The 25379-nt window shown below is 34.4% G+C and overlaps 1 protein-coding gene across 2 annotated transcripts; it reads left to right on the top strand.

Moving 5' to 3' along the window:
* Window positions 1-2516: 2516 nt before the first annotated feature.
* Window positions 2517-18820, top strand: LOC132720081 (intermediate filament protein ifa-1-like). Of its 2 annotated transcripts, none has more exons than XM_060704072.1 (11): window positions 2517-2669; window positions 10272-10772; window positions 11369-11534; window positions 12153-12248; window positions 12640-12807; window positions 14647-14858; window positions 15377-15513; window positions 15754-15866; window positions 16344-16454; window positions 17371-17481; window positions 18220-18820. In XM_060704072.1, the coding sequence occupies exons 2-11, from the start codon at window positions 10294-10296 to the stop codon at window positions 18250-18252; spliced, it is 1626 nt and encodes a 541-aa protein (XP_060560055.1). In that variant the 5' UTR covers window positions 2517-2669; window positions 10272-10293; the 3' UTR covers window positions 18253-18820. The 2 variants fall into 2 exon arrangements, with proteins under 2 accessions (XP_060560055.1, XP_060560056.1); XM_060704073.1 differs by lacking the exon at window positions 2517-2669 and adding an exon at window positions 3393-3543.
* The last annotated feature ends 6559 nt before the right edge of the window (window positions 18821-25379 follow it).

Raw genomic sequence — 25379 nt, 5'->3', positions numbered from 1 at the left:
ATAACGTTTTTTCTTTTTTATTAATCGCATAAAATAACTTATCAGTCAGAAAGTCCGGGTTTATGATCTTTAATTTGTTACGTTATCATATTGCATACAGACTTTATTATGCACTCTAGCTATTATTATGATTTGAGCCGCGTCACGACAAAACCAACATAATGGGTTTGCGACCAGCATTGATCCAGACCAGCCTGCGCATCCGCGCAGTCTGTTCAGGATCCATGCTGTTCGCTATCAGTTTCCCTACTTGTAATACATGTAGTTAGTAAGCGAACAGCATGGATCCTGATCAGACTGCGCGGATGCGCAGGCTGGTCTGGATCCATGCTGGTCGCAAACCCATTATGTTGGTTTTGTCGTGACGCGCTCATTTATTTTTTTCGTGATAATTTTTGCAGGGATTGTCGTCTGTTTTACTATTTTATTTATTGAAGCATAAAAATAAATTGAATGAAATACTACAGTTAACGAAATAATATGCATTAAAATGCATTCATGCCATAAAAGAAAAAAAAACATGTTTAATGTCTTTGTAAACATGTTATCTGACAATAAAAGAACATTAAAAGCATGTTTTTCTCGCAGTATAAGGTCATTTTAATTGATTTTCTCGCAATTTTAGAACATTTTAACTGGAAAGCTATTGATATTAGAACATTGACACCGAAAACATGCAATAGTAGGACATTGAGTCCGAAAACTTAGGTGCTGGCAAAATTATAACATTCCAACCGGAAAGCTGTTTTTATTAGAATATCGGGATCCAACATTTGCAATAATAGAACATTAAAACTTAGATACGGCAAAATTTGAACAATTTAGCTTGACAGTTTTTAACATTAGAACATTGAAAACGAAAACTCACACTATTAGAACATTTAAACTTAGGTGCGGCAAAATTAGAACATTTCAAATGGAAAGCTGTTAATATTAGAATATTTGGACCGAACACTTGCAATATTAAAATATTTAAACTTAGTTGCAGTAAAATTAGAACATTTTAGCTTGAACATTTTAAATATTAGAACATTGAGATCGAAAACGTACAATATTAGAACATTTAAACTTAGGTGCAGCAAAATTAGAACATTTTAGCTTGAACGTTTTGCATATTAGATCATTGAGATCGGAAACTTACAATATTAGAACATTTAAACTTAGGTGCAGCAAAATTAGATCATTTTAGCTTGAACGATTTTAATATTAGAACATTGAGATCGAAAACTTACAATATTACGTCGTAGAACATTTAAACATAGATGCAGCAAAATTAGAACATCTTAGCTTGAACGTTTTTAATATTAGAACACTGAGACCGAAAACTTACAATATTAGAACATTTAAACGTAGGTGCAGCAAAATTAGAACATCTTAGCTTGAACGTTTTTAAAATTAGAACATTGAGACCGAAAAACTTACAATATCAGAACATTTAAACTTAGGTGCAGCAAAATTAGAACATTTTAGTTTGAACAATTTTGATATTAGAACATTGAGATCGAAAACTTACAATATTAGAACATTTAAACTTAGGTGCAGCAAAATTAGAACATCTTAGCTTGAACGTTTTTAAAATTAGAACATTGAGACCGAAAAACTTACAATATTAGAACATTTAAACTTAGGTGCAGCAAAATTGGAACATTTCAGCTTAAACGTTTTTAATATTAGAATATTGAGACCGAAAAACTTACAATATTAGAACATTTAAACTTAGGTGCAGCAAAATAAGAACATTTTAGCTTGACCGTTTTCAATATTAGAACATTGAGATCGAAAACTTACAATATTAGAACATTTGAACTTAGGTGCAGCAAAATTAGAACATTTTAGCTCGAACGTTTTTAATATTAGAACATTGGGACCGAAAACTTACAATATTAGAACATTTAAACTTAGGTGCGGCAAAATTAGAACATTTTAGCTTGAACCTTTTTTTTAAATAAGAACATTGAGACCGAAAACTTACAATATTAGAACATTTAAACTTAGGTGCAGCAAAATAAGAACATTTTAGCTTGAACGTTTTTAATATTAGAACATTGAGACCGAAAACTTACAATATTAGAACATTTAAACTTAGGTGCAGCAAAATTAGAACATCTTAGCTTGAACGTTTTTAATATTAGAACATTGAGACCGAAAACTTACAATATTAGAACATTTAAACTTAGGTGCAGCAAAATAAGAACATTTTAGCTTGAATTATTATTATTATTATCATTATTATTAATAATAATTAAATAATAATAAAAATGATATTCATAACAATAAAATATGATGATTATGATAACAATAATGATGACAACTTTGATAATGATGTTGATTGATTGATTGATTGGTTGATTGATTGATAGTTTAAACAATCAAAGTGAAATCGCTTATTGTAAGGTTTTATTATAATTTATTTGTACTTTCAATGACATTTGATTGAGCATTTACAAACAAGACAAATATAGTATTTCTAGTGCTCGCCAAAATACATTACTGCCCCCAAGGTCGTTGCTATATAAGCGCGTGCGTGCATGCACAATTTTGCAGTCGTCTGCAAATTTGACTCTGAGCGTTCTTTACTGTTTTTGGACGTATTTATAAAGAATTAATTAGTTAAATTAAGGAACGTTTGCTAATACATAGGAAGGACTTCTTTGAAGATATCAACACAGGTATCTTAATGTTTTCTTTTGTTTTTCATGTGATGTTTTTTGTTTGTTTTTAAGAAATTGGATTAAATTTCTGATGCTGTTTCTTGTCCAACTTATTACTTTTTATATGTATATTTAAAAGAAATAGTGGAAAAACAATATCTGCGTGTGCATATGTAATAATTACCTTTAAAACAACTAAATGCCGTTTGGTTTCCTTTTTTTAATATTTCCTTTTTTTATTCATGTGTGAATTTCATTTTTATTTATTTATTTATTTTTTATTTATTTCTCTAGGGAGTCGGACTAGCCTTGCTAATATATCAGTATTAATTTATTATCCAAATATAGCTTAAACAGTGCATATACACTGTATACATTAATTAAAATTACACTTAATCGCAAATATAAGTAACAAAAAATTTAAACAAGATTACGTTTGATAAATTACCAAGTTCCGTAAACAAGCTTTTAACAAAGTACATTTTGTAATCTAACAACCCCGATGTTTTTGTAATAATACCCTCGCTGGTTTTTTTAGTTCAATTAATATGTGGCATACCGAGTGCAATTATTTCGCGCTTCGTTATAGACAATATATCTTAACAGACATTAGATAAGAACAATAGTCAGAAATAAATACCAGTCAAGCAAAATCTTTTTAATGAATGACGTATTTCATAAAACAATAGATTTTAAACTAGGATTGGAAAAAAAATGTTTTTGAAAGGCAGACGATTTTCTAAAAACGCATGCGTCATAGATAATAAAAAATAACATATTGGCGGATAATATAATAAATAAGATAATATAAAAATAATTGAGTTGTTGTTTAAGCTAACTGATATACAGCCCACTTACGATAAAGAACGGAAGTGAATAAAAGCTATTAAAGGTAATGCATTACATTTGAAGTTTCTTCCATTTCTACTAAATTTGTGAAATGGGTCTTTTTTCCCCGTCTGCATTCTTTTCGTCTGTATTTTTTTTTTTTGTAAATGTACATAATAAGGTTTTGGTTATATGAAGATGAAAATCGTCAACATTAGGTAGGATATCCTTGAAAGACACTAGTAGCAAGGGCTGGCGATGTTCGGTGCCAACATTTTTAGTCTGAATGAATGGTCTGAATTTGTTTACTTTTTAAAAAATTACAGCCCCGTTTTAAGAATGATAATAATTATGATACTGTGATGAAGTGTTTTAGCTGGGGCAGGAGGATTGGTGGTCCTAGTTTGGTATCATCCTCAAAACTATACTTATTATTATCTATGATTATCATCATCATCATCATCATCATCATCATCATCATCATCATCATCATCATCATCATCATCACCACCATCATCATTATTATTATGTTTCTAATTGTGTTAAAAATACATGTTCTTGTTTTATTATTATATTTGGTATGAATATTAACATACTACTAAATATGTAATTATGTTTGTTTGTTCATAATTTTATATCACGTACATGTACGAACTTCATTCGTGGGTGACATATTGTACAGAAGGGCACGTGAGGCTATTCCTTAACTATAGTTAGGCTGTAATATGTCAAATAAACTTTATAAGGATCCCCGTGATAAAAATAAAAATGCATAATTGAGCCATATCAAGACGTTTATTATACTCAAACTATGCAAAAAAAACAACCTTTCAAAAATATTGCCGCATGACGGTACACAGTATATGTCTGATTTTGCATTGCTGCATGACGGTACACAGTAAATGTCTGATTTTGCAATGCTGCGTGACTTTACACAGTATATTTCTGACTTAGCATTGCTGAATGACGGTACACAGTATATGTCTGATTTTGCATTGTTGCATGACAGTACACAGTATATGTCTGATTTTGCATTGCTGCATGACAGTACACAGTAAATGTCTGATTTTGCATTGCTGCGTGACTTTAAACACAGTATATATCTGACTTAGCATTGCTGCGTGACGGTACACAGTATATGTCTGATTTTGCATTGCTGCATGACGGTACACAGTAAATGTCTGATTTTGCATTGCTGCGTGACTTTACACAGTATATTTCTGACTTAGCATTTCTGCGTGACGGTACACAGTATATGTCTGATTTTGCATTGCTGCATGACGATACACAGTATATGTCTGATTTTGCATTGCTGCATGACAGTACACAATATATGTCTGATTTTGCATTGCTGCGTGACGGCACACAGTATAATGTCTAAGTTTGCATTGCTGCGTGACGGCATACAGTATATGTCTGATTTTGCATTGCTGCATGACGATACACAGTATAATGTCTGATTTTGTATTGCTGCGTGACGGTACACCGTATATGTCTGATTTTGCATTGCTGCGTGACTTTACACAGTATATTTCTGACTTAGCATTTCTGCGTGACGGTACACAGTATATGTCTGATTTTGCATTGCTGCGTGACGGCACACAGTATATGTCTGATTTTGCATTGCTGCATGACGATACACAGTATAATGTCTGATTTTGCATTGCTGCATGACCGTACACAGTAAATGTCTGATTTTGCATTGCTGCGTGACTTTACACAGTATATTTCTGACTTAGCATTTCTGCGTGACGGTACACAGTATATGTCTGATTTTGCATTGCTGCATGACGGTATACGCAGTATATGTCTGATTTTGCATTGCTGCATGACAGTACACAGTATATGTCTGATTTTGCATTGCTGCATGACAGTACACAGTATATGTCTGATTTTGCATTGCTGCATGACGGTATACAGTATACTGTCTAAGTTTGCATTGCTGCGTGACGGCACACAGTATATGTCTGATTTTGCATTGCTGCATGACGATACACAGTATATGTCTGATTTTGCATTGCTGCATGACGATACACAGTATATGTCTGATTTTGCATTGCTGCATGACGGTACACAGTATATGTCTGATTTTGCATTGCTGCATGACGGTACACAGTATATGTCTGATTTTGCATTGCTGCATGGCGGTACACAGTATATGTCCGATTTTGCATTGCTGCATGACGGTACACAGTATATGTCTGATTTTGCATTGCTGCATGATAGTACACAGCTGCATGGCGGTACACAGTATATGTCTGATTTTGCATTGCTGCATGACGATACACAGAATATGTCTGATTTTGCATTGCCGCATGATTGTACACAGTATATTTCTAAGTTTGCGTTGCTGCATAACGGTACACAGTACTTGTCTGAGTTTGCATTGGTGCAAGATATAGTACGCAGTATATGTCTGACTGTACAATGCTGCATGATATAGTACGCAGTATAATTATGTCTGATTTGACTTTACTACATGATTGAACACAGTAGTTGCATTAGTTTGCATTACTGCATGACGGTACGTGATTTTATTTTTCTCATTGTCATGTTTCACACACGAATATTTGGGAATCTTTTTTCGATAAGAAATAAATGTTTAAATTTTATCAAGAATTTAAATAATAATATCTAATTCAGTTCTTGACGCTAGATTACAATCTATTATAGATAATTGGCCAGGTTACAAACGACATTTTTCTATTCTTTTTTTTTTATCACAGATAACAAATAAAATACCAATTGATTTTCGAATTTCGCACTAGGAAGCACTTACTCTGTTAAAATGCTTTTCACTTTAAATGAATCAAATTATTTGACAGTATGCTCATTGTTTCGTTGACAAGTTGATTTGAATACGAAATATATGAGCCGCGTCACGACAAAACCAACATAATGGGTTTGCGACCAGCATGGATCCAGACCAGCCTGCTCATCCGCGCAGTCTGGTCAGGATCTATGATGTTCGCTTACCAAACCTATTGCAAGTAGAGAAACTGATAGCGAACAGCATGGATCCTGATCAGACAGCGCGGATGCGCAGGCTGGTCTGATCCATGCTGGTCGCAAACCCATTATGTTGGTTTTGTCGTGACGCGGCTCATATATACATATCAAAAGTTTGACTAATCTCCGTTCACGCCTAATCGCAAGCGCTCTCAACTCTATTACTTGAATAGATAGAATGATTTTATTTTCTGACAGGTCCGAAATTGTATAAATTTTGTTCAAAGAAAATAGAAACTCATTTCAATAATAAGACTTTCTCAAAGAATATGAAATATGTTATTTTGTGGCAGTACAATGGTTTTGGTCAAGATTAAGCTTTCTCTCTAAAGAACCTTGTCCTTAAACTAATATTATTATGATTCATGTATCAAGACGCATAAATGAATGTTAGTGTCGGGGATATTTTTCATCTGATTAAACCAAGCTATATACTATATACATGATTGCAGTCTTTTTCCTTGAGTCATATAAATCATGTGATTTCAAGATAGACAATTTATCCTGTGTTAAATAATAAGCAAAACATGTTTTTTTTTTTTAAATTTTACCATGAAACAGTGATAGGGTCGTGAAGAGCATGTTTTAGATAATTCCCCTTCTTACTACATGTACAAACATTTGTTATTGTGACAGCATATATGATATATTTTCCGAAATTGTGCCCTTTAATCAGTTTTTGTGTCATTTATATCACATTTTCCAGAGATTGTGTTCTATATTGCACGTATCAGTAGTTGAGTCACAGCACGTGTCAGGCCCTTATACCTCACACAGAGCTGTCGTGTCATTTACAAAAATATTTACATAGCAGGTCTTAGCTATTGAGTCTTTCTGGTGTGCTTGCTCCTTGTCACACGTATCAGCTACTGTAAAGTTATTGTGTCCTTTACAATGTTATTGACAAGGTTATTTACAAGGTTATTTACAAGGTTATTTACAAGGTTATTTAGATAGGATGTCTCAGCTATTGTGCCTTTCTTTTTCTTACCCCTACGTTTTAACTAGTGTAACCTTTATCACGTGACAAGCGTATTAGCTATCGTAACTTTTATCACGTGGCACACGTATTAGCTATCGTAACTTTTATCACGTGGCACACGTATTAGCTATCATAACCTTTATCACGTTGTACACGTATTAGCTATCGTAACCTTTATTACGTGGCACACATATTAGCTATCGTAACTTTTATCACGTGGTACACGTATATGCTATCGTAACCTTTATCACGTGGTACACGTTTTAGCTATCGTAACCTTTATTACGTGGCACACATATTAGCTATCGTAACCTTTATCACGTGGTACACGTATAAGCTATCGTAACCTTTATCACGTGGTACACGTATTAGCTATCGTAACTTTTATCACGTGGCACACGTATTAGCTATCGTAACCTTTATTACGTGGCACACATATTAGATATCGTAACCTTTATCACGTGTATAATAAATACATCTTTCGTCGTAGGTACCAGGGTTATTGTCTTCACCGCAAGTATAAATTTTAGAGTCGGGGACTTAATGACAACGGGCGTACCTGCTTAAAACATTCATGTTGAAGGATATTGTGCAAAAGATTTAGTCGGTACTCTAAACCCATATGATTTTCTTTCCGCTTATAGTTTTGCGAAAAGATTAAGTACATGTACGAACATTTTCATGTTTGAACAGAAATAAGTGTTTTATATATCGGATTCAAGTGCATGTTTGAATTGCACAGCGTTTACTCACTTAAATGAGAAAATGATACCTTTGTACTCTTGCAATCTTGGTTAGTGTTGTAATTTATCTTTTGCACTGTTTACACTGTCTTAACGACATTTCAATATAAAATGATCAGCTAATCACTTTTTCAAACTCAAAGTATGCCACTGTACGTTTTGCCGATTAGACCTGAATGTTTATTTTTCATAATTTGATTTCTCTTAATTTGTGTCTGTATTTTGCTACTTTTGATCTGTTCGGTATTTTAACGGTGACTTGCGGTGCGGGGGGGGGGGGTAATGACAAATATGCTTAACATATAATGTCCATAGGTTTTATTTAGTAAGAGGGTTTTTTTTCGTTTAAGCCAGATATGGAATATCTTTTCCATAACATGATAAAAGTCCATATATTTTCACAAGGTTTAACACAAAATTACAGCCACCTTGAACTGTCTTGAAAAACATAGCCAGATAATTTACTGCCCATGAAATGAATAGCTGAAGCTACTGACTGCCAGAGAAAAATCACCTGAAAAAGTTGTCCAAAAAATAAATGAGTCGATCAATGATAAAACCAACATAGTGGTTTGCGACCAGCATGAATCCAGACCAGCCTGCGCATCCGCGCAATCTGATCAGGATCCATGCTGTTTGCTATCAGTTTCTCTACTTGTAATAGGGTTTGTAAGCGAACATCATGGATCCTGAACAAACTGCGCGGATGCGCAGGCTGGCCTGAATCCATGCTGGTCGCAAACCCATTTCGTTGGTTTTGTCATTGCGCGGCTCAAATATGAGTTTTGACTCACCCCACTTTCATATTAATTTTTAATGTTTTTAGTTTTTAATTAAATAAAGTTATATATTTAAATCATCTTCAATGAATTTGTTCATTCACTGTATCAGAATTTGCTGGTGTAGAAAAGTTCAAAAAGTGAGATGAGATTAATGCATTTGAAAAGCGAATCTTGATTTATTATTACTTGATTTTTTAATCACAGAAAGTAAATAGTCCGGGTTATCTCGACGCCCACGGCAGTTGCCTAAATGTATTTGTACACCACTTGTGTTTTCCATGGCATGCATATATTTGCTAATCACATGGCAGCTCGAGATTTCTGATGAATAAAAAATTAAGAGCAAATGAACAGTAGCTATCACATTACGTTACTGATATTACTTAAGAAAATCGTTTTATCAATTTGATTAAACATGATAAATTTGTCAAACACCCACAAAAAAGCATGTCATCGGCTACACACAGAAACAATTTCAATTTTATTTTAATTGAACGTGCACGTATATAAATCGTATGCAAACTTAAGATTTGAAAGAGGTGAATATAATTGCCTGGCAATAGTAATATTTATTAGTATTAATTATTGTATGTACCAATGTTTATGCGTATTCTCACATTTATGCTTATCCGTCAATCCGACCCTTTGATTTTTTGCTATATAATTGTGTGATCCTTCTAAGTACAGCCACACGGTTCATATTTATGTTTTGACATCTATTTTCATGCTCAACTTAAATGCAATGAAGTTTAGATAAGAAAAAACAACAACAATAAAAAATATCCTTATTTGAGCAATAATTTCGATGGCAAATAAGTTAGTTGTTTGCTCTAAAAGACTTGTTTTACGTGGCAAATTCTTGGGCAAAATCACTAACTGTCTAAGATGAGAATGTTTGACATCGTTGCTCAGTTACTCGTTCTAGCTTTGCATGCTCATTAAAATAAAGAAAATTAAAGAAGTGTTTCTTTCTTTTGTATTAATATGTATCATTTATTGAGCATTTAACAAATAGTGTCAACTGAAGTACATTTGATATTTATGTTCGCACTGTCAACAAGATTTTTTTTGCATATTATTGTTAGTTGGCGACCGAGAGAAAGAAGCTCATTAAAGTCATTTTAAAAGTGCTAAGCTTGCAAGTTAAATTCCGATGCACACCGCATCATAAAGCGGGTTAGTGGCTTTCCCTCCGTAAGCTCATTTCAATATTTTGTTATAATATAAAACTTTATTAAATATTTACCCCTATGCAGTGTGTTTTATTCATTTCCAGAATTAATTTCAACCGATACAATATGACGACAACATTTGACGTAGGTAGAAAATATGACCTTGACAGGTCCTGGTCGAGCTCCTCTCAAAGTTCTTATAGCGGATCCAATTCAGTCGCTTCTGTATACGCCAGACATGTCAATGTGTCAAGGTCATTCAGCTCACCAATCAAAATGAAGGTCACAGAGGCTGACGCGGAAAAGGTCATGAAGAGCATGATGAGCTCTGTTGATAAAGAGCGCAAAGATTTAGACGAACTCAACGCAAAGTTAGCAAGTTACATCGTCACGGTGAGGTCAAAAGAGGCAACAAATAAACATCTCCTTGAAGAGATCGAACGCCTCAAAGAAGCATTCCTGCAAACTCAGGGTAGAATAAGAGAGGAGTATAGCATAGAAATAGAAGAGTCAAAAGTGAAAATTATCCAAATGTCTGAAGATGTGGCTCCATTAAAAGCAAGAGTGGTATCTTTGGAACAGACTCTAGAGATGAAAGATTCGGAGTAAGGACCAAAACCTCATATTCTTTATACATTCAATACTGTTAACATTATAATTATACAAATTTTACATCAAATATATACATTTAGTCCGATAATAGTTTTCATAGTTCTATATTAAATCGTCTTTTTTTCTTAATAGAATTGCTTCAAAATTGTATAAAATGACAAAGTTATAGACCTATTTATAAATATCAACGAGTTATTCATCAGCCACAATACATGAAGGGTTACCAGCAAATTATGTTGGTCTAAAAAAGGTGAATCTATTCGCATTGACAGTTGCTAAAATAAAAAGTACAGGTACAAAAGAATGCTGATTGTCACAAATAAAGTATATACACTTGACCATTAAAATGCTATAAAAGGATACTTTTAATATCCTTTACCAGTATATAAATAAATATAGGCAGGCAGCAGTCTTAATTCAGCATGCTACACATCCATACACCCCAAAACAATTAATGGTTGCCCCATTAGTAGTTTTAATATTTTGTGTGTCTCTTCAACAAGGTCGACGGATATTTATCCGCTTTACCTATTTAATTGACGACACACGTATTAATCAATTTAGCAAGAATGTTCTATTGTTTTCACAGAATATCATCCCTGAAAAGGAAGATAGAGGAGTTACTGGTTGCATCACAAAAGAAGGACCGTACCATTGGTGAACTAAACGGAGAATATGTCGTGCTTAAAAATCAAATTCAAGAAATAAGACAAGATAACAAACGTATTAGAACGGACAATGATAGAATAAGAAGTGTAAGTGTCTCATATAATACAAGCTATTTATCTTTACCTAAAGATTCAATAAAAGGATTGTTAATGTTTTAAATGATGTTACGATGTACATAAATATAGTTCTTTACCTTATTAAAGTGGGGTTTGTCCGCTTTCTTAAGTATTTTAAGAATACAACCCATGAAGCTGACATAACCGTTGTTGAAAGTCAATTTTCGCACCCACCTGATATTACACATACAAATATTACATTAGATAATATAGTACAGGTAGATGTGAATAAAGAAATATTATATTTTTGAAAGGATAACGTATTTGTGAATGGTTAACGTATTTTAGAAAGGATAACTTATTTTTGGTTTAAATATATTTATTCGATGCATTTACATTATGTATGATGAATAGTATTTACATAATACATTTTGGGATTGGGCAGAAAGCTATGAAAGCTTATGAGTGTCCTCTCCCAAAAGTTTTTTTTTTGAAAGGATAACATTTTTTTTTAGATAAAAGATAACGTAGAAGAGTCAAATGTTCTACTGACAACTAGTATAGTGTCATCTGCATGTATAATACAAATAATAGTGCCCCACCTCGAACATGAAACAAACATTGATAATTTGTATTTGACCATTACAGGAAATGGAAATAGCTTTGACAAGGCAAATAAAGGCACAAAACGAGTGTGATAACCTAGCGGAAGAAAGGAAGTACTTGGAAATAACATTACATGCTGTAAGTGTGCATCTTCCTTATCATTCTCGTCTGTGAAACAAATGTTTATATTCGGTAAGTAGCTTTAAGGACGGAAAGTAAGCATTTATTTGACCTATGTACAATTTCAGATAGTCAAATTTCAAATTCTTTTACTTTAAAAGCTAACGATTTAGAAACAGCAACAAAAATAGATAATGGAGAAATACAATATACACAAAATTAACATTATTTGAAAACTGTAACAAATGTTTTCCTCAATACCCCTTCTGTCCTTTTCCATTTTTAATGTGAGTGAATTTGATTTCGTTCATTGACAGTGATCCAAATTTTTCTCAGGCATTCTTGAAAATATGTGTTTTGACCTTTTTCATTTATACAAAGATAATAATATGAATCATACCATTTTCAGGAAATTCGTGAGCTTCGTGGATTGCTGTCTACATTTGAATTTGTACAACCCAATCTAGAGGAAGTTCACAGAAACGAGTTTAGTGAATGTATCAAGGCTATACAAGCCGAATACAATGGTCAACTGGCCAAGCTGAGAGCTGAACAGCAGGGTTCACACGAAGTACAGGTAATATACCCCTCTATTTGCTGCAGTTATATTTGTATATGTGTATCGAGACATTTGCTTATACCCGGTCATGATCCCTTTTGTCGTTTTCTAGTGAGCCAAATTATTATCATTAGTTTTGGTAGTTTCTGCTTTTATTACCTTCTTAGGAGTGTGTTCACGTTGATTTTCTTTGCCTTTATCATCGCATTTGTGTCCAAACACTTGTAGTAAATCTGTATTGCACATTTTATTTCATACAGTTATATATTTGGAAACATGTAAGAACTTTTCTACATTTACATCTGTTTAACCTCATTTTGATGCTTAGGGCCATGGGTAGGTGTTCCGTAAGCAAGCACTGGCGGAGAATGTTGCTAATATAGACGCGCGTGGGTGTTCCATAAACTATGCAGTCACATTTTTTTTTAATATTTTCTTTTTTACTTCAGTTTTCTGTTCATAAGAGTTCAGATGATTTAATGTAGACCATGTCTTATGTGGGACAGAAATAACTACGTCTCTGCTTTTCTGCAGAGAAGATCTGGTTAGTGTGATCAATGAGCAATGCATATCTCTGGTGAAAAATGTATTCAATCCCAAGAACAGTTTTACTCATTTAACAAACTGTTTTAATGTACAAGAATGAAACACAACTTTCAAAGATTTTTTTATTTAATACTAATAATCCTTATTAAAACATTATACAAAACTTTTGTAATTATTGTATGTAAAAATGATTTCTAATCTGAGGCAAAATGTACCTTAGACGTTTTTTTATTCGTAAGAATTAATTGCATTCACATTATAAGGTTCTATTTCATCTTCATCAACTGCCTACTAAACCATTTTGTTCTTTAATAATTGTCATTTTCAACACTTTTTGCTTTGACGGTTTCAATGTGTGCGCATGCGCTGTGGTGTACTTAAGTTTGTTGCGCAAGTTAGTAAAACAAAGCGTATTTTCTATCACTTTTTTTCCACCGAGGCTAAAATCATATCTTATATACATGTATATTTCAACGCTTCTGATATGCTTTCGAAATGTCGGCTCTCTGTGACAGGAATGTTGATGTTTTCTGACCTTTTACCATTTAATTAAATGTACGTTAAAGCTATCCAAATACAGTACTCATACTAAAACATGTTCTAAATGTTGCAATACAAAGTTAATGGATACCAACAAAATTGACGCTTTTGTAAAAAAATATGTTACTTTAACGGTGGATTTTTTTTAAATCAGAAACCAAACGCATTTTTTACAAAACTGTTCCAGTTTGGTTAGAATTCGTCTGCATAGATCCATCCGTATAACATTTCTAGTAAATTATATCAAAGCAGCATCAATGCAATGTCTTAATTAACAATGACACGACCATTATGAGCTTTGATTATGCAGGTTGTAAATATAATGGAAACATAATGTTACCTTGGATAACAAAATAACAATATGCAGTTTGATCTATTAATTAAAAGATAAACATTATGAAATCTACTATATATACAATTTAATACATCAAACTTTTACCCATTTAATCTAAAGATATACATGTTGAAAGTTTGCATTCAACACTTGGTATAAATTTACTTGAGAAGCATATTTTATGTTTTTGGAACAATTAAACGGCTGGAAATGTCTGAAATGCGCATGCGTTATGAAGAGGAAGCATTATGTTATACGTGATTACAAATTACAGTGTACAGTTGATCTTTTTATTCATAGAATCTATTACAACATATATAACGTCATTGTCTTCTATGCAGTTTATGTATGACTTTAAAGACGTATACATGTATGACGAAAAATTGTCTTCAACACTTGAGGAATAATTAACTATATAAAATGTTTTATTCTCATAGAACAAACGGCTGGAAACAGAAATGTCTGAGATGCGCATGCGTTATGAGGAGGAGTGTAGCTATTTTGATAGAGAACGGTCAGAGCTTCAGACGCGGGTCAGTGAGCTTGAGGGTGAACTTCGCGCACTAATGGCACGTTTCAGCAGCGTGCGCACCGACACTTTAGATCTTGAAATCTCCACCTACAGAAAACTTCTGGACGGAAAAGCTGAGTAATTAGATTTGATATATAAATATTTACTGCATCATATTTTTCAAGTGACAAATGAATTTGTGTGACTATGATATCTATCTAGGTTTTGCCAATGTATTAAAACCGTTTATAACATTTATCGTTTATCCCAATGCCTTGTTTGTTCTAACTACATGCATTTCTCACTATGAAATTTTACCAATAAATGTGATTTCCGATAAGATTACAAGGTACTATGTGTGTCTTTATGTCTGATCGTTATAGTACGAACTGTTTTAACGTCCGCGTTTACTCTTTCCAAACGAGCAAAAACCATTGCAAGTTGACTTACCTCTTAATTAACAGCAACACGACACTTTTCACACTACTCTAATTTCTTGACCGTTTGTAGTAAGATCATCCATCGTGCAATAACATTATTTTAGATTTCCATTTTTCGGTAATTTTTTTTCCAAAGTCGGATAGGGTTAACAATTTAAGTGATAACATGTCTTTCGTCAGCTTCTTTAAATCATTCCAAATTTCCAACACTTACAGATTGAACGCAGCTGTCTTGGAAGAAAAGAAAGCCGAAAATGTCGTGGTAAAAAGTGGAGAAAAGAAATCGGAATCGTCAGCGAGTAGCAGCGTAGTGACAGGTAGCAGTGGCGTTGTGAAAACATCAAGTACTTCGTGTAGGTCTCTCTTACTTTCGTAGCAAATTTTCATCAGTTTCTACGTAGAAAAATAGAATGGTTAAACATGAATATAAAATTCTACATAAAATGCTCACCTTTATTCTTTTTCAACTAAAATTAGATATATACATCTTTTTAAATGAAAATAGATAATCGCCAAAATGCTAATTGTATGAAAAATATTTTGACTTTGGTATTTCTTATCTTACATCTTAATCTTACATATATATTACAAAGTTACCAATGTAGTGTCTACACAATCTTCCGAATCTGTACGCATGTCCACACCCATGAACATCAAGGACGTCGAATCCACAGGAAGTTATCTCCTATTCCACAACACTTCAAAGGTAAAGCTATTCATGAATACTATTTTGAAAATGTCTACCTGTTTCATCTAAAATCAAATATATGCATCCTTTTTTAAATTAATGAATTAGACAATTGCCAAAATGCAATGCTATTTGTGTCATAAATATTTTGACTTTTGTATGTACCTCAGTTATCCTTTGTGCATCTTTTTTGTTTTACTTTTGTTTTCTCTTATATTCATTAGTGATATCATATTTTGCATTATTGTCCCCCCTCCTCCCTCCCCCCCCCCCCCCCCCGAAGAAGTAGGGGTATATTGCTATGCACTTGTTTTTATTAGTGCGAACGATGTAACCGCTTTAAGAAACATTTGTTGAAACTTTGGAACGTTTTTCAGGCAAAGAAATAAACATGATAGCAAGTTGCGTCCTACAAGTTCAATGTATTAAAATATCAATAAACATAAATTATATTTGAATGATAACATAATTATCGTTTTCATGGTTACATTTCAGACACAGGAGGTTGATTTATCAAACTGGACAATAGAAAGGGTTCATCCAAAAGGTACGGCTCAGTTCAAGATACCACAGGGAACAAAAATTGGCGCGGATAAGGAAATTAAGGTAAGAAAGATCGAAGTTTCTTGTCTACCCTCAACTAATGAGAAATTTATCATCATATAATTTGAACAGTTATGATGCATTTCTTTGCTGCTCCAACTGTTTTTGTAATACGGTAGTGTGGAGACATACCTTTAATTTACATGCTCATTAGCAGATTAACAATGAGTTTGTTAACCTGGGGCGGTGTCGGGCTGCACTTCATCATATTTGATACTTTTCTTCACACATTGAAACATAATGATATATTGTATCATAGTTTGGAGACCTTTCTGTTGAAAATGTGTCAGGGTTAAATCGTATACATACTAATACCCGCACGTTACCCGCACTCCAGAGCATGCCCAATGATTGGCTCATTTTTGCTGGGGTTTACATATTGTGACGGCAGAGAGAGAGAAAGCGACCGAAATGTCATATTCAGATGTTCGTTCATTGGTTCATTTTTGCCGGGGTTTCATATTGTGACAACAGGGAACGTGCTTTTATGTTTGACTATGATACAAAAGAGAAAGAACACCAAAACACTCGGCAATCTGATTAATACTCGGGGGCTACGTCCCCTCGTACAAATCAGATAGCCTCGTGTTTCGGTGCTCTTTCTATTACTTATCCTGTAGTATGCTCTGTTGTTTCATAAAAGGGCCAAACAAAATTAATTATCGTGAATGTGTCAGAGAGTAGAAAGCACAATGATATTGAAGACCAAATAAACATACGTTAGTCAGAAAAGTGTTACTTGTAGAATCATCTACAATTCCATAAGAGTTTATTATTCCGATCGATGATCTGATATTTTAGTTAAATGGGTATTGTAGATATAAAATAAATTCATCAAGAGACAGCTTTGCATTTCTCAGTTTTCGGTCAAATGTCATGTCATAATTTGATAAAACAATTTACGTATGTTCTATTTTAGATATGCTCAAAAGCCGGTGCTGACAAAAAAGCAGCAGGTGATCTTGTAGCAAATTGCAAGTCATGGGGTACAGGCAACGGTAAAGTGAAAGTAAATGACGAAAATGGATTGGTAAGGATTTGTTAATACACTGCTAATTAGAAAAAATCCTTGTTAAACAATGCATTAAGTTATGTTTGTAAGCATGATACTCGCGGTGTTAGGTGTTTTCAAACATGACATTTGACATAAAAACGGTAAATGACCAGCTATTTAATACAAGATTTTACGGATTTTTTGTCGAACTTTCTTTTATTGATATAAGTTTTTATTTGCCTTCCTTATCATAATCTTAAAAAAATAACATAGTCACGACAGTGTAAAAATATTTGAATGTCCTAAGTGCTCATTGATTGAATACCAATTTAAATAGGTGCTAGGGGGCACAGAGATCATGTTGCATTCTCTCGTTAAAAGACTCTCCTTAAAGATACGTTATATAAATTTTCATTTGAATTTTGATGAATAACAAATTCAATGATTTTGTGTTTCAAATTCGATCATATCAGTCACCTATAAAGAAAGAAATCAGGAAAAAAAAACCACCGAATTTGCTCCTACCAATTAACATGTTTGAAAAATGAAAATTTGTTAATCTAGATTGATTTTACATCTCCTTGGTGAATTGCTTGAATCGCTTAATAATATTGTCAGGAATTTGATCAAATGTATTGGTCTTGCTAAGCAAAGAACAAAATATTATGTTATTCTACGCTTATATTTTTCTTACCTTGAATCCACATAATAAATTTTAATGCTTTCTTGGAAATTGATTCCATCGTTAATCAATGACTTGATTTCTTCTTGTAGGAGGTGATACTGTTCACATATACCATGTCATAATGCCAAGAAAGGGGGAACAAGTCTACTAACTTCGTCCAACAATTACGATGACATATTGAATAGTTTATTTGTGTCGCTTTCATTGATTGATAAACTGTTATGGACAATGTTTGTTTAGATTGAATACACAGCGATGTATGGCTGTGCATGTCCTTTATGGCAACGAATCGCTTGCATTGAAGTATTGAACGAATTTCTACTCGTATTTTTATTATACATATTTGTACTTTTAATACATTTTTACATAATGTGTGTATTTTCTGTTTGCTTTATTATATACTGACTGCATTCAAATGGATTGGGTTTGTTTTGTATTTTTGCACTTGCATACCCATTGGTACTTCTTTATAAAAACATATTTATGAAGTTTGAAGAATTATTTTTATACTAAAGGAATTGTATTTACTTTTAAATTAAACATTACCACATTAGCATCGTATTAAGTTGATAGTGACAGTTAAGTTCGAATTAAAATCGGAGATCGAATATCTGACTAATGTCATTATTGTTACAGGCAGATATTATTATTATCATTAATATATAACATATTTTATTAATGTTAATATTATTAATATTAAGCTCACCCGATGCTTTGGTTTCATAAAACATCGCATATTAACATATACATGTACTAAGCTTAAGCATGTTTTTGATTCAGCAACTGCTGAGAGAAGTTTTGATAAATACTAGTACACAACAGAAATGGTTGCGTTGGCTAACTAGCTTTTGTGGGATCAATGATAATTACTAGTATATTTAGCATTAATATGTACATGTTTTTCGTTTCGCCGTCTTAAAGACGAGTACATGTATTATTTATTGTAAGTTGAGTCGTAACTTACAGAATGCTGAAAATTAACATGACAACTGTATATTAAAGAAGTCGCTTATTTCTTCTGCTTTTGTTAATTAAACAGAAATAACAAAAAAGTTGTTGTTATTGTTGTTGTTTTACCCTTTTGCATTCATCGCAGCCCTTTTCATAAAAGATCTTGTTGGATGTAACCATACTTAAGTAAAAGTTTATATATGCATATATATGTACTTATTCTTCTGAAACAATTCCAAAACATCCAAGAATATGTTTAATATGTACTGCAAATGTTTATACGCATTATATGTAATCATTAAAGTATATCCATTTAATTCGTATTGAAACATTTGGTTTAGACTTAATCGAAAATAAATTTCTAACTACCTCCCAAATTTAAATGTGTTTATATCTTTACAAATAATGCTTTTTCGAACTTACAATATCGAAAATTCTTCAATCCAGCATCATATTTATGAAATAAAACCGTAAAAAGTTGAGTTACAGGATCTTTCAAACGCATTGTATATTAAAAGCTATGTTGAAATCGGAGTTTCATACAAAATGGAGGGTATCCTTTGTGAAATTTTATAAAATATGCAAGAAAGCAAATTCCAGAAATAGAATTCTAGTACTGGTCAAATTATATCTATTGTAAAATAAATCAATCTCAGTGCAGACGTATATTGCTTTTTATTATGGGGTGAGGGGTGGGGGAATATTAAGAACATTCGTCATTATATTGACATCATTTAGATGATTGGAACAATTCCACGTGCCATTTCACTTTGTTTTTTTTTCGAAAACTGAAAAAGATAAAATGGAAACCTTTATAAAAGCACATCACGACTAAATTGAACATGATTAGTTTAGTTTATACTAATTTATTATAGTTTGATTGTGTTAGAAGCTATACGCTTATTGGAACACTCTCGAATCCGTTCTTGGAACCAACCAGTACTAAGCAATGAATGTTAAGTATCTTGCTCACGGAAACAACGGCTTGCCCATGACGGGGTTTGAACCTACTCGGCCAGCAAAACTTAGATTACTAGTCCGACGCGTTCATCACTCGACCACTCCGCCACTGAACATATTTCACTGACTCTGTTCATGGACGGTACTGGTAACGAAAACTGCTATCTGAGCCCCCTAGCACCGACTTAGGCAAAAAGTATATCATTTAAGTATGGAAATTTAGTAACATACGCAGATGTATTCTTACGGCAATTATCGAGGAACTATCAATGTTTCGATTTCGTGCCAACCCATCAAAAATGGCGTATGGACCCCAAGTAAAAGAATGGGCCTAAAATGAGAAAAACACTGAGCGGAACTAAATGAATAGGATTTTTGACAGGGGGTCGGATCCTTTGTTGTCCGAGTATAACGGGCAGCAGCTGTCAAAAATTAGGAAACATTGTCCGTATCAAAACCGTTGAATCAACTGAGATGCCATCATAAAGTCCCAAGTGTTTCATTCAAGGCCTTCATATCGGTCGACTATGTGCCGGATATCCGACGGACGATGACTCTATTTAGCATTGCCCAGGCGTTTCATACACCTCACTTAGATCTAAAGTTATGGCAACGTCATTGCAGATACGTGTGTATAAATACTATATCAATTAAACCCCTGTCACACTAGGACGACGTTCTCACTGCGTCCAATGAAACTTCAGAACGCCGAGGTGAGCGCAGTAAGATCGCAAACATCGCCGCAGCATCGCCGTTGCATCGTAGTGGCATCGCATAGAACGCCGACCGACGGCGCGCATTTTGAGCATGTTCAAAACAAACGCCGTCACTCGGCGTTCTAAAATGAGCGCAGTGGGATCGCAGATAGGACGCCATAGCAACTCATTAGCATCTCCTACAAGGCAACAGGAGCGCCGTGAAAGCGCAAAAGGAACGCCGAATGAACGCGGTGGTTATCCACGACGCTTCTACGGAGTTTGTGCGGCGTCTTTACCGCGCTTATACTGCGTGTGCACGGCGCTTTTACAGAGCTTTACGATTTCAGCGCAGTGTGAATGCCGCGAGAGCGCCGTATGAGCGCCGTAAATGTGCAGTGTAAGCGCAAAGAACGTCGTAGAAGCGCGATCTGAACGAAGACAATCGTCAATTAAAACGCCGTGAAAGCTGATCGCCGTAGGGACTCCGTGAAGTCTTCATGTCATCAAATATATAACATGTTTTATTGCGATCTCGTGGCGCTTTGTTAAATTTTACAACGCCGTGCAAACGCAGTGAAAGTGCAGTCTGGTGTGACAGGGCCTTAATATCTGTGAGTGTCATATGTTGCGGCTCTGATTGGAATATCCGAGCTGGGGGACCCACCCATTGGGCGGTAACGAGGCTTGCAAAAATGTCAGATAATTTTTCTTGCATATTCTACCATATTTTATTATATTTCAAACTCTTCACCTCAATAAAACAATTTTCCATGAAAATTTATGTCATAACATCCGAAATTGTTTTCTTCCAACAACGTATGAAATTACAACTTCATTCATAACGGTAAAATTACGTCATCATAAGCATGCCAGCGACTCATCTGGCACTCCCATGCCAGATGAAATTTCCAGCATGGGTAAAACTAACGGAAACGCTAGTCTGATATACAAGAATAATGATATATGTCATATATGTTGCGGTTCGGTTTGGAATATCCATCCCGAGGGCGGCAACGAGGCTTGCCTGAGCGTGTCATTGTACAACACGCGACTTATCTGGCACCCCCATGCCATATTAAATTTCCGGCATGGGTAAAACTAACGGACACGCCAGTCTGATATGCAAAAATAATTTAAGAAAAGTAGTTCTTTTCTGTATATCGGACAAAATCAAACAAAGGGAAAAAAGAGGATAAATTTATTTGGATTTTGTGTAGTTCAAATAACAAAACGCAAAATCTAATCATTCCATACCACATTCAAAATAACACTCTTTCTCATTGAAACCTTGCCCTGGTGGCGGCAACTGAGTCAATCTCTTTGACTAGTGCAGGCCAACGTCATGGTGTTTGGTACGTTGATCGGTCACTTTGCAATAAAATAAAATAAATAAAGGTACATTGACCAAACAACGCGCGGAACTCCTGTGTAAAAATGTTACATGTTGAAGAATGCTTAGCCCAAGAGACAACATCAAATTGGATTTGTGATCTGGTTCAATCCTCGAACGAGGCGAAATTTCTCCTTCTATTCAATCTAATGGCCATTTGTTTCTCATTAATCAATTACCATACAGATAAAATTAGTAATCGGCATGTGCTGAGAAAGTAAATTGTCATGGAAAACGGGTTAGATGAACCGAAAATGGGTTGAAATCGGTGTAAAAACCAAACAAAACAAAGACGATACATAGTGCATTGTGAAAAATTACATTTTAAAAGAATTTTTCAAGTCATTATTACGTCGCTTTAGATTATGTATTCATTGTGTAGAGGAAATAAAAGATCGTGCCATTTCAAGAACAGATGTCATGAGGTGGTAGTCTCAAGTAATTCAGTTAAGCTCCGTGTTGATGACCCTATATTAGTATCTAATAGTTCTTGTCTCAAATAATGCGCGGTGATAGTCTCAAATAATGCACGGCGATCATCTCAAGTAATACAGTTTAGCTGAGTAAACCCACGGTGATAGCCTTATCTAATATTTTTTTTCTCAAATAATGCGCGGTGATAGTCTCCAATTATGAACGGTGGTCGTCTCCAGGAATACAGTATATCTCACTAAGTGCGCGGCGATATCCGTATCTAATAGTTATTGTCTCAAATAACGCATGATGATAGTCACAAATAATGCACGATAGTAGTCACAAATAATGCGCGGTGATAGTCACAATGAATGCACATGATAGTCACAATGAATGCACGGTGATAGTCTCAAATAATGCATGGTGATAGTCTCTAATAATGCGCGGTGATAGTCACAGATAATGCACGGTGATGGTCACAAATAATGCACGGTGACAGTCACAAATAATGCATGGTGATGGTCATTAATAATACATGGTGATAGCCACAAATAATGCACGGTGATGGTCACAAATAATGCAAGGTGACAGTCACAAATAATGCATGGTGATGGTCACAAGTAATGCATGGTGATAGCCACAAATAATGCACGGTGATGGTCACAAATAATGCATGGTGATAGCCACAAATAATGCATGGTGATGGTCACAAATAATGCACGGTGACAGTTACAAATAATGCATGGTGATGGTCACAAATAATGCACGGTGACAGTAACAAATAATGCACGGTGATGGTCACAAATAATGCATGGTGATGGTCACAAGTAATGCATGGTGATAGCCACAAATAATGCACGGTGATGGTCACAAATAATGCACGGTGATTTTCACAAATAATGCATGGTGATGGTCACAAATAATGCATGGTGATGGTCACAAATAATGCACGGTGATTTTCACAAATAATGCATGGTGATGGTCACAAATAATGCATGGTGACAGTTACAAATAATGCATGGTGATGGTCACAAATAATGCATGGTGATGGTCACAAATAATTCACGGTGACAGTCACAAATAAAACATGATGATGGTCACAAATAACGCATGGTGATGGTCACAAAATATGCATGGTGATGGTCACAAATAATGCATAGTGATGGTCACAGATAATGCATGGTGATGGTTACAAATAATGCAAGGTGACAGTCACACATAATGCACGGTGATTTTCACAAATAATGCATGGTGATGGTCACAAATAATGCATGGTGATGGTCACAGATCATGCACGGTGACAGTCACAAAAATGCACGGTGACAGTCACAAATAATGCATTGTGTTGGTCACAAATAATGCACGGTGATGGTCACAAAAATGCACGGTGACAGTCACAGATAATGCACGGTGATTTTCACAAATAATGCATGGTGATGGTCACAAATAATGCATGGTGACAGTCACAGATAATGCACGGTGACAGTCACAAAAATTCACGGTGACACTCACAAATATTGCATTGTGATGGTCATAAATAATGCACGGTGATGGTCACAAAAATGCACGGTGACAGTCACAAATAATGCATAGTGATAGTCACAAATAATACACGGTGATGGTCACAAATATTGCACGTTGACAGTCACAAATAATGCATAGTGATGGTCACAGATAATGCATGGTGATGGTCATAGATAATGCATGGTGATGGTCACAGATAATGCACGGTGACAGTCACACATAGTGCACGGTGATTGTCACAAATAATGCACAGTGATAGTCTCAGATAATGGATGGTGATAGTCACAAATAATGCACGGTGATAGTCTCAGATAATGCACGGTGAAAATGAAAAAGAATGCACGGAAATAGTCTCAAATAATGCACGATGACAGTCTCAGATAATACACGGTGATGGTCACAAATAATGCGCAGTGATAGTCACAAAAATGCATGGTGATAATCACAGAAAATGCTCGATGATAGTTACAGATAATGCATGGTGATAATTGATAGTCACAAATAATGCACGGTGATGGGCACAAATAATGCACGGTGATAATAACAGATAATGGATGGTGATAGTCACAGATAATGCACTATGATAGTCACAAAATTATGCATGGTGATAGTCACAAATAATGGACAGTGATAGTCTAAGATAATGGATGATGATAGTCACAATTTAAATAATGCACGGTGATAGTCTCAGATAATGCACGGTGAAAATAAATAAGAATGCACGGTAATAGTCTAAAATAATGCACGATGACGGTCTCAGATAATACACGTACGGTGATGGTCACAAAAATGCATGGTGATAGTCACAGAAAATGCTCTGTGATAGTAACAGATATTGCATGGTGATTACTGATAGTCACAAATAATGCACGGTGATGGGCACAAATAATGCACGGTGATAGTCACAAATAATGCAAGGTGATAGTCACAAATAATGCACGGCGATATTCACAATAATGCACAGCGATAGTCACAAATAGTGCACGGTGATAGTCACAAATAATGCACGGCGATAGCCACAAATAATGCACTGTGATAGGCACAAATAATGCACGGTAGTATAGTCTCAAATAATGCACGGTAATAGTCACAAATAATGCACGGTGGTATATGTATCAATTAATATTTCATTGTTCATTATAGAAATAAATGCATCATTTAACTCTTCTTAATTAGATCTATACTTAATATGTCCACGACTTTAATCACAGTAGAGCTATTTATTTAAGATAAGTCTCTGTTAAATTCGTGACATTAAAAGCTACTTAAACTTTCCGTGTAAATACATTCAGTTCATTTAATGTTCCTCGAG

The sequence above is a fragment of the Ruditapes philippinarum genome, unplaced genomic scaffold (assembly GCF_026571515.1).
Source record: "Ruditapes philippinarum isolate M1 unplaced genomic scaffold, ASM2657151v2 ctg2684_1_1_1_1, whole genome shotgun sequence".
NCBI lineage: Eukaryota > Metazoa > Mollusca > Bivalvia > Venerida > Veneridae > Ruditapes > Ruditapes philippinarum.
This window is presented reverse-complemented; position numbering and strand designations above follow the sequence as displayed.

Coding starts and splice junctions, on each gene's coding strand:
- LOC132720081 (XM_060704072.1), top strand. CDS start 10,294: ATGACGACAACATTTGACGTAGGTAGAAAATATGACCTTGACAGGTCC. Junction 12,249..12,639: donor TGGAAATAACATTACATGCT/GTAAGTGTGCAT, acceptor TACCATTTTCAG/GAAATTCGTGAGCTTCGTGG. Junction 17,482..18,219: donor TAAATGACGAAAATGGATTG/GTAAGGATTTGT, acceptor TTCTTCTTGTAG/GAGGTGATACTGTTCACATA.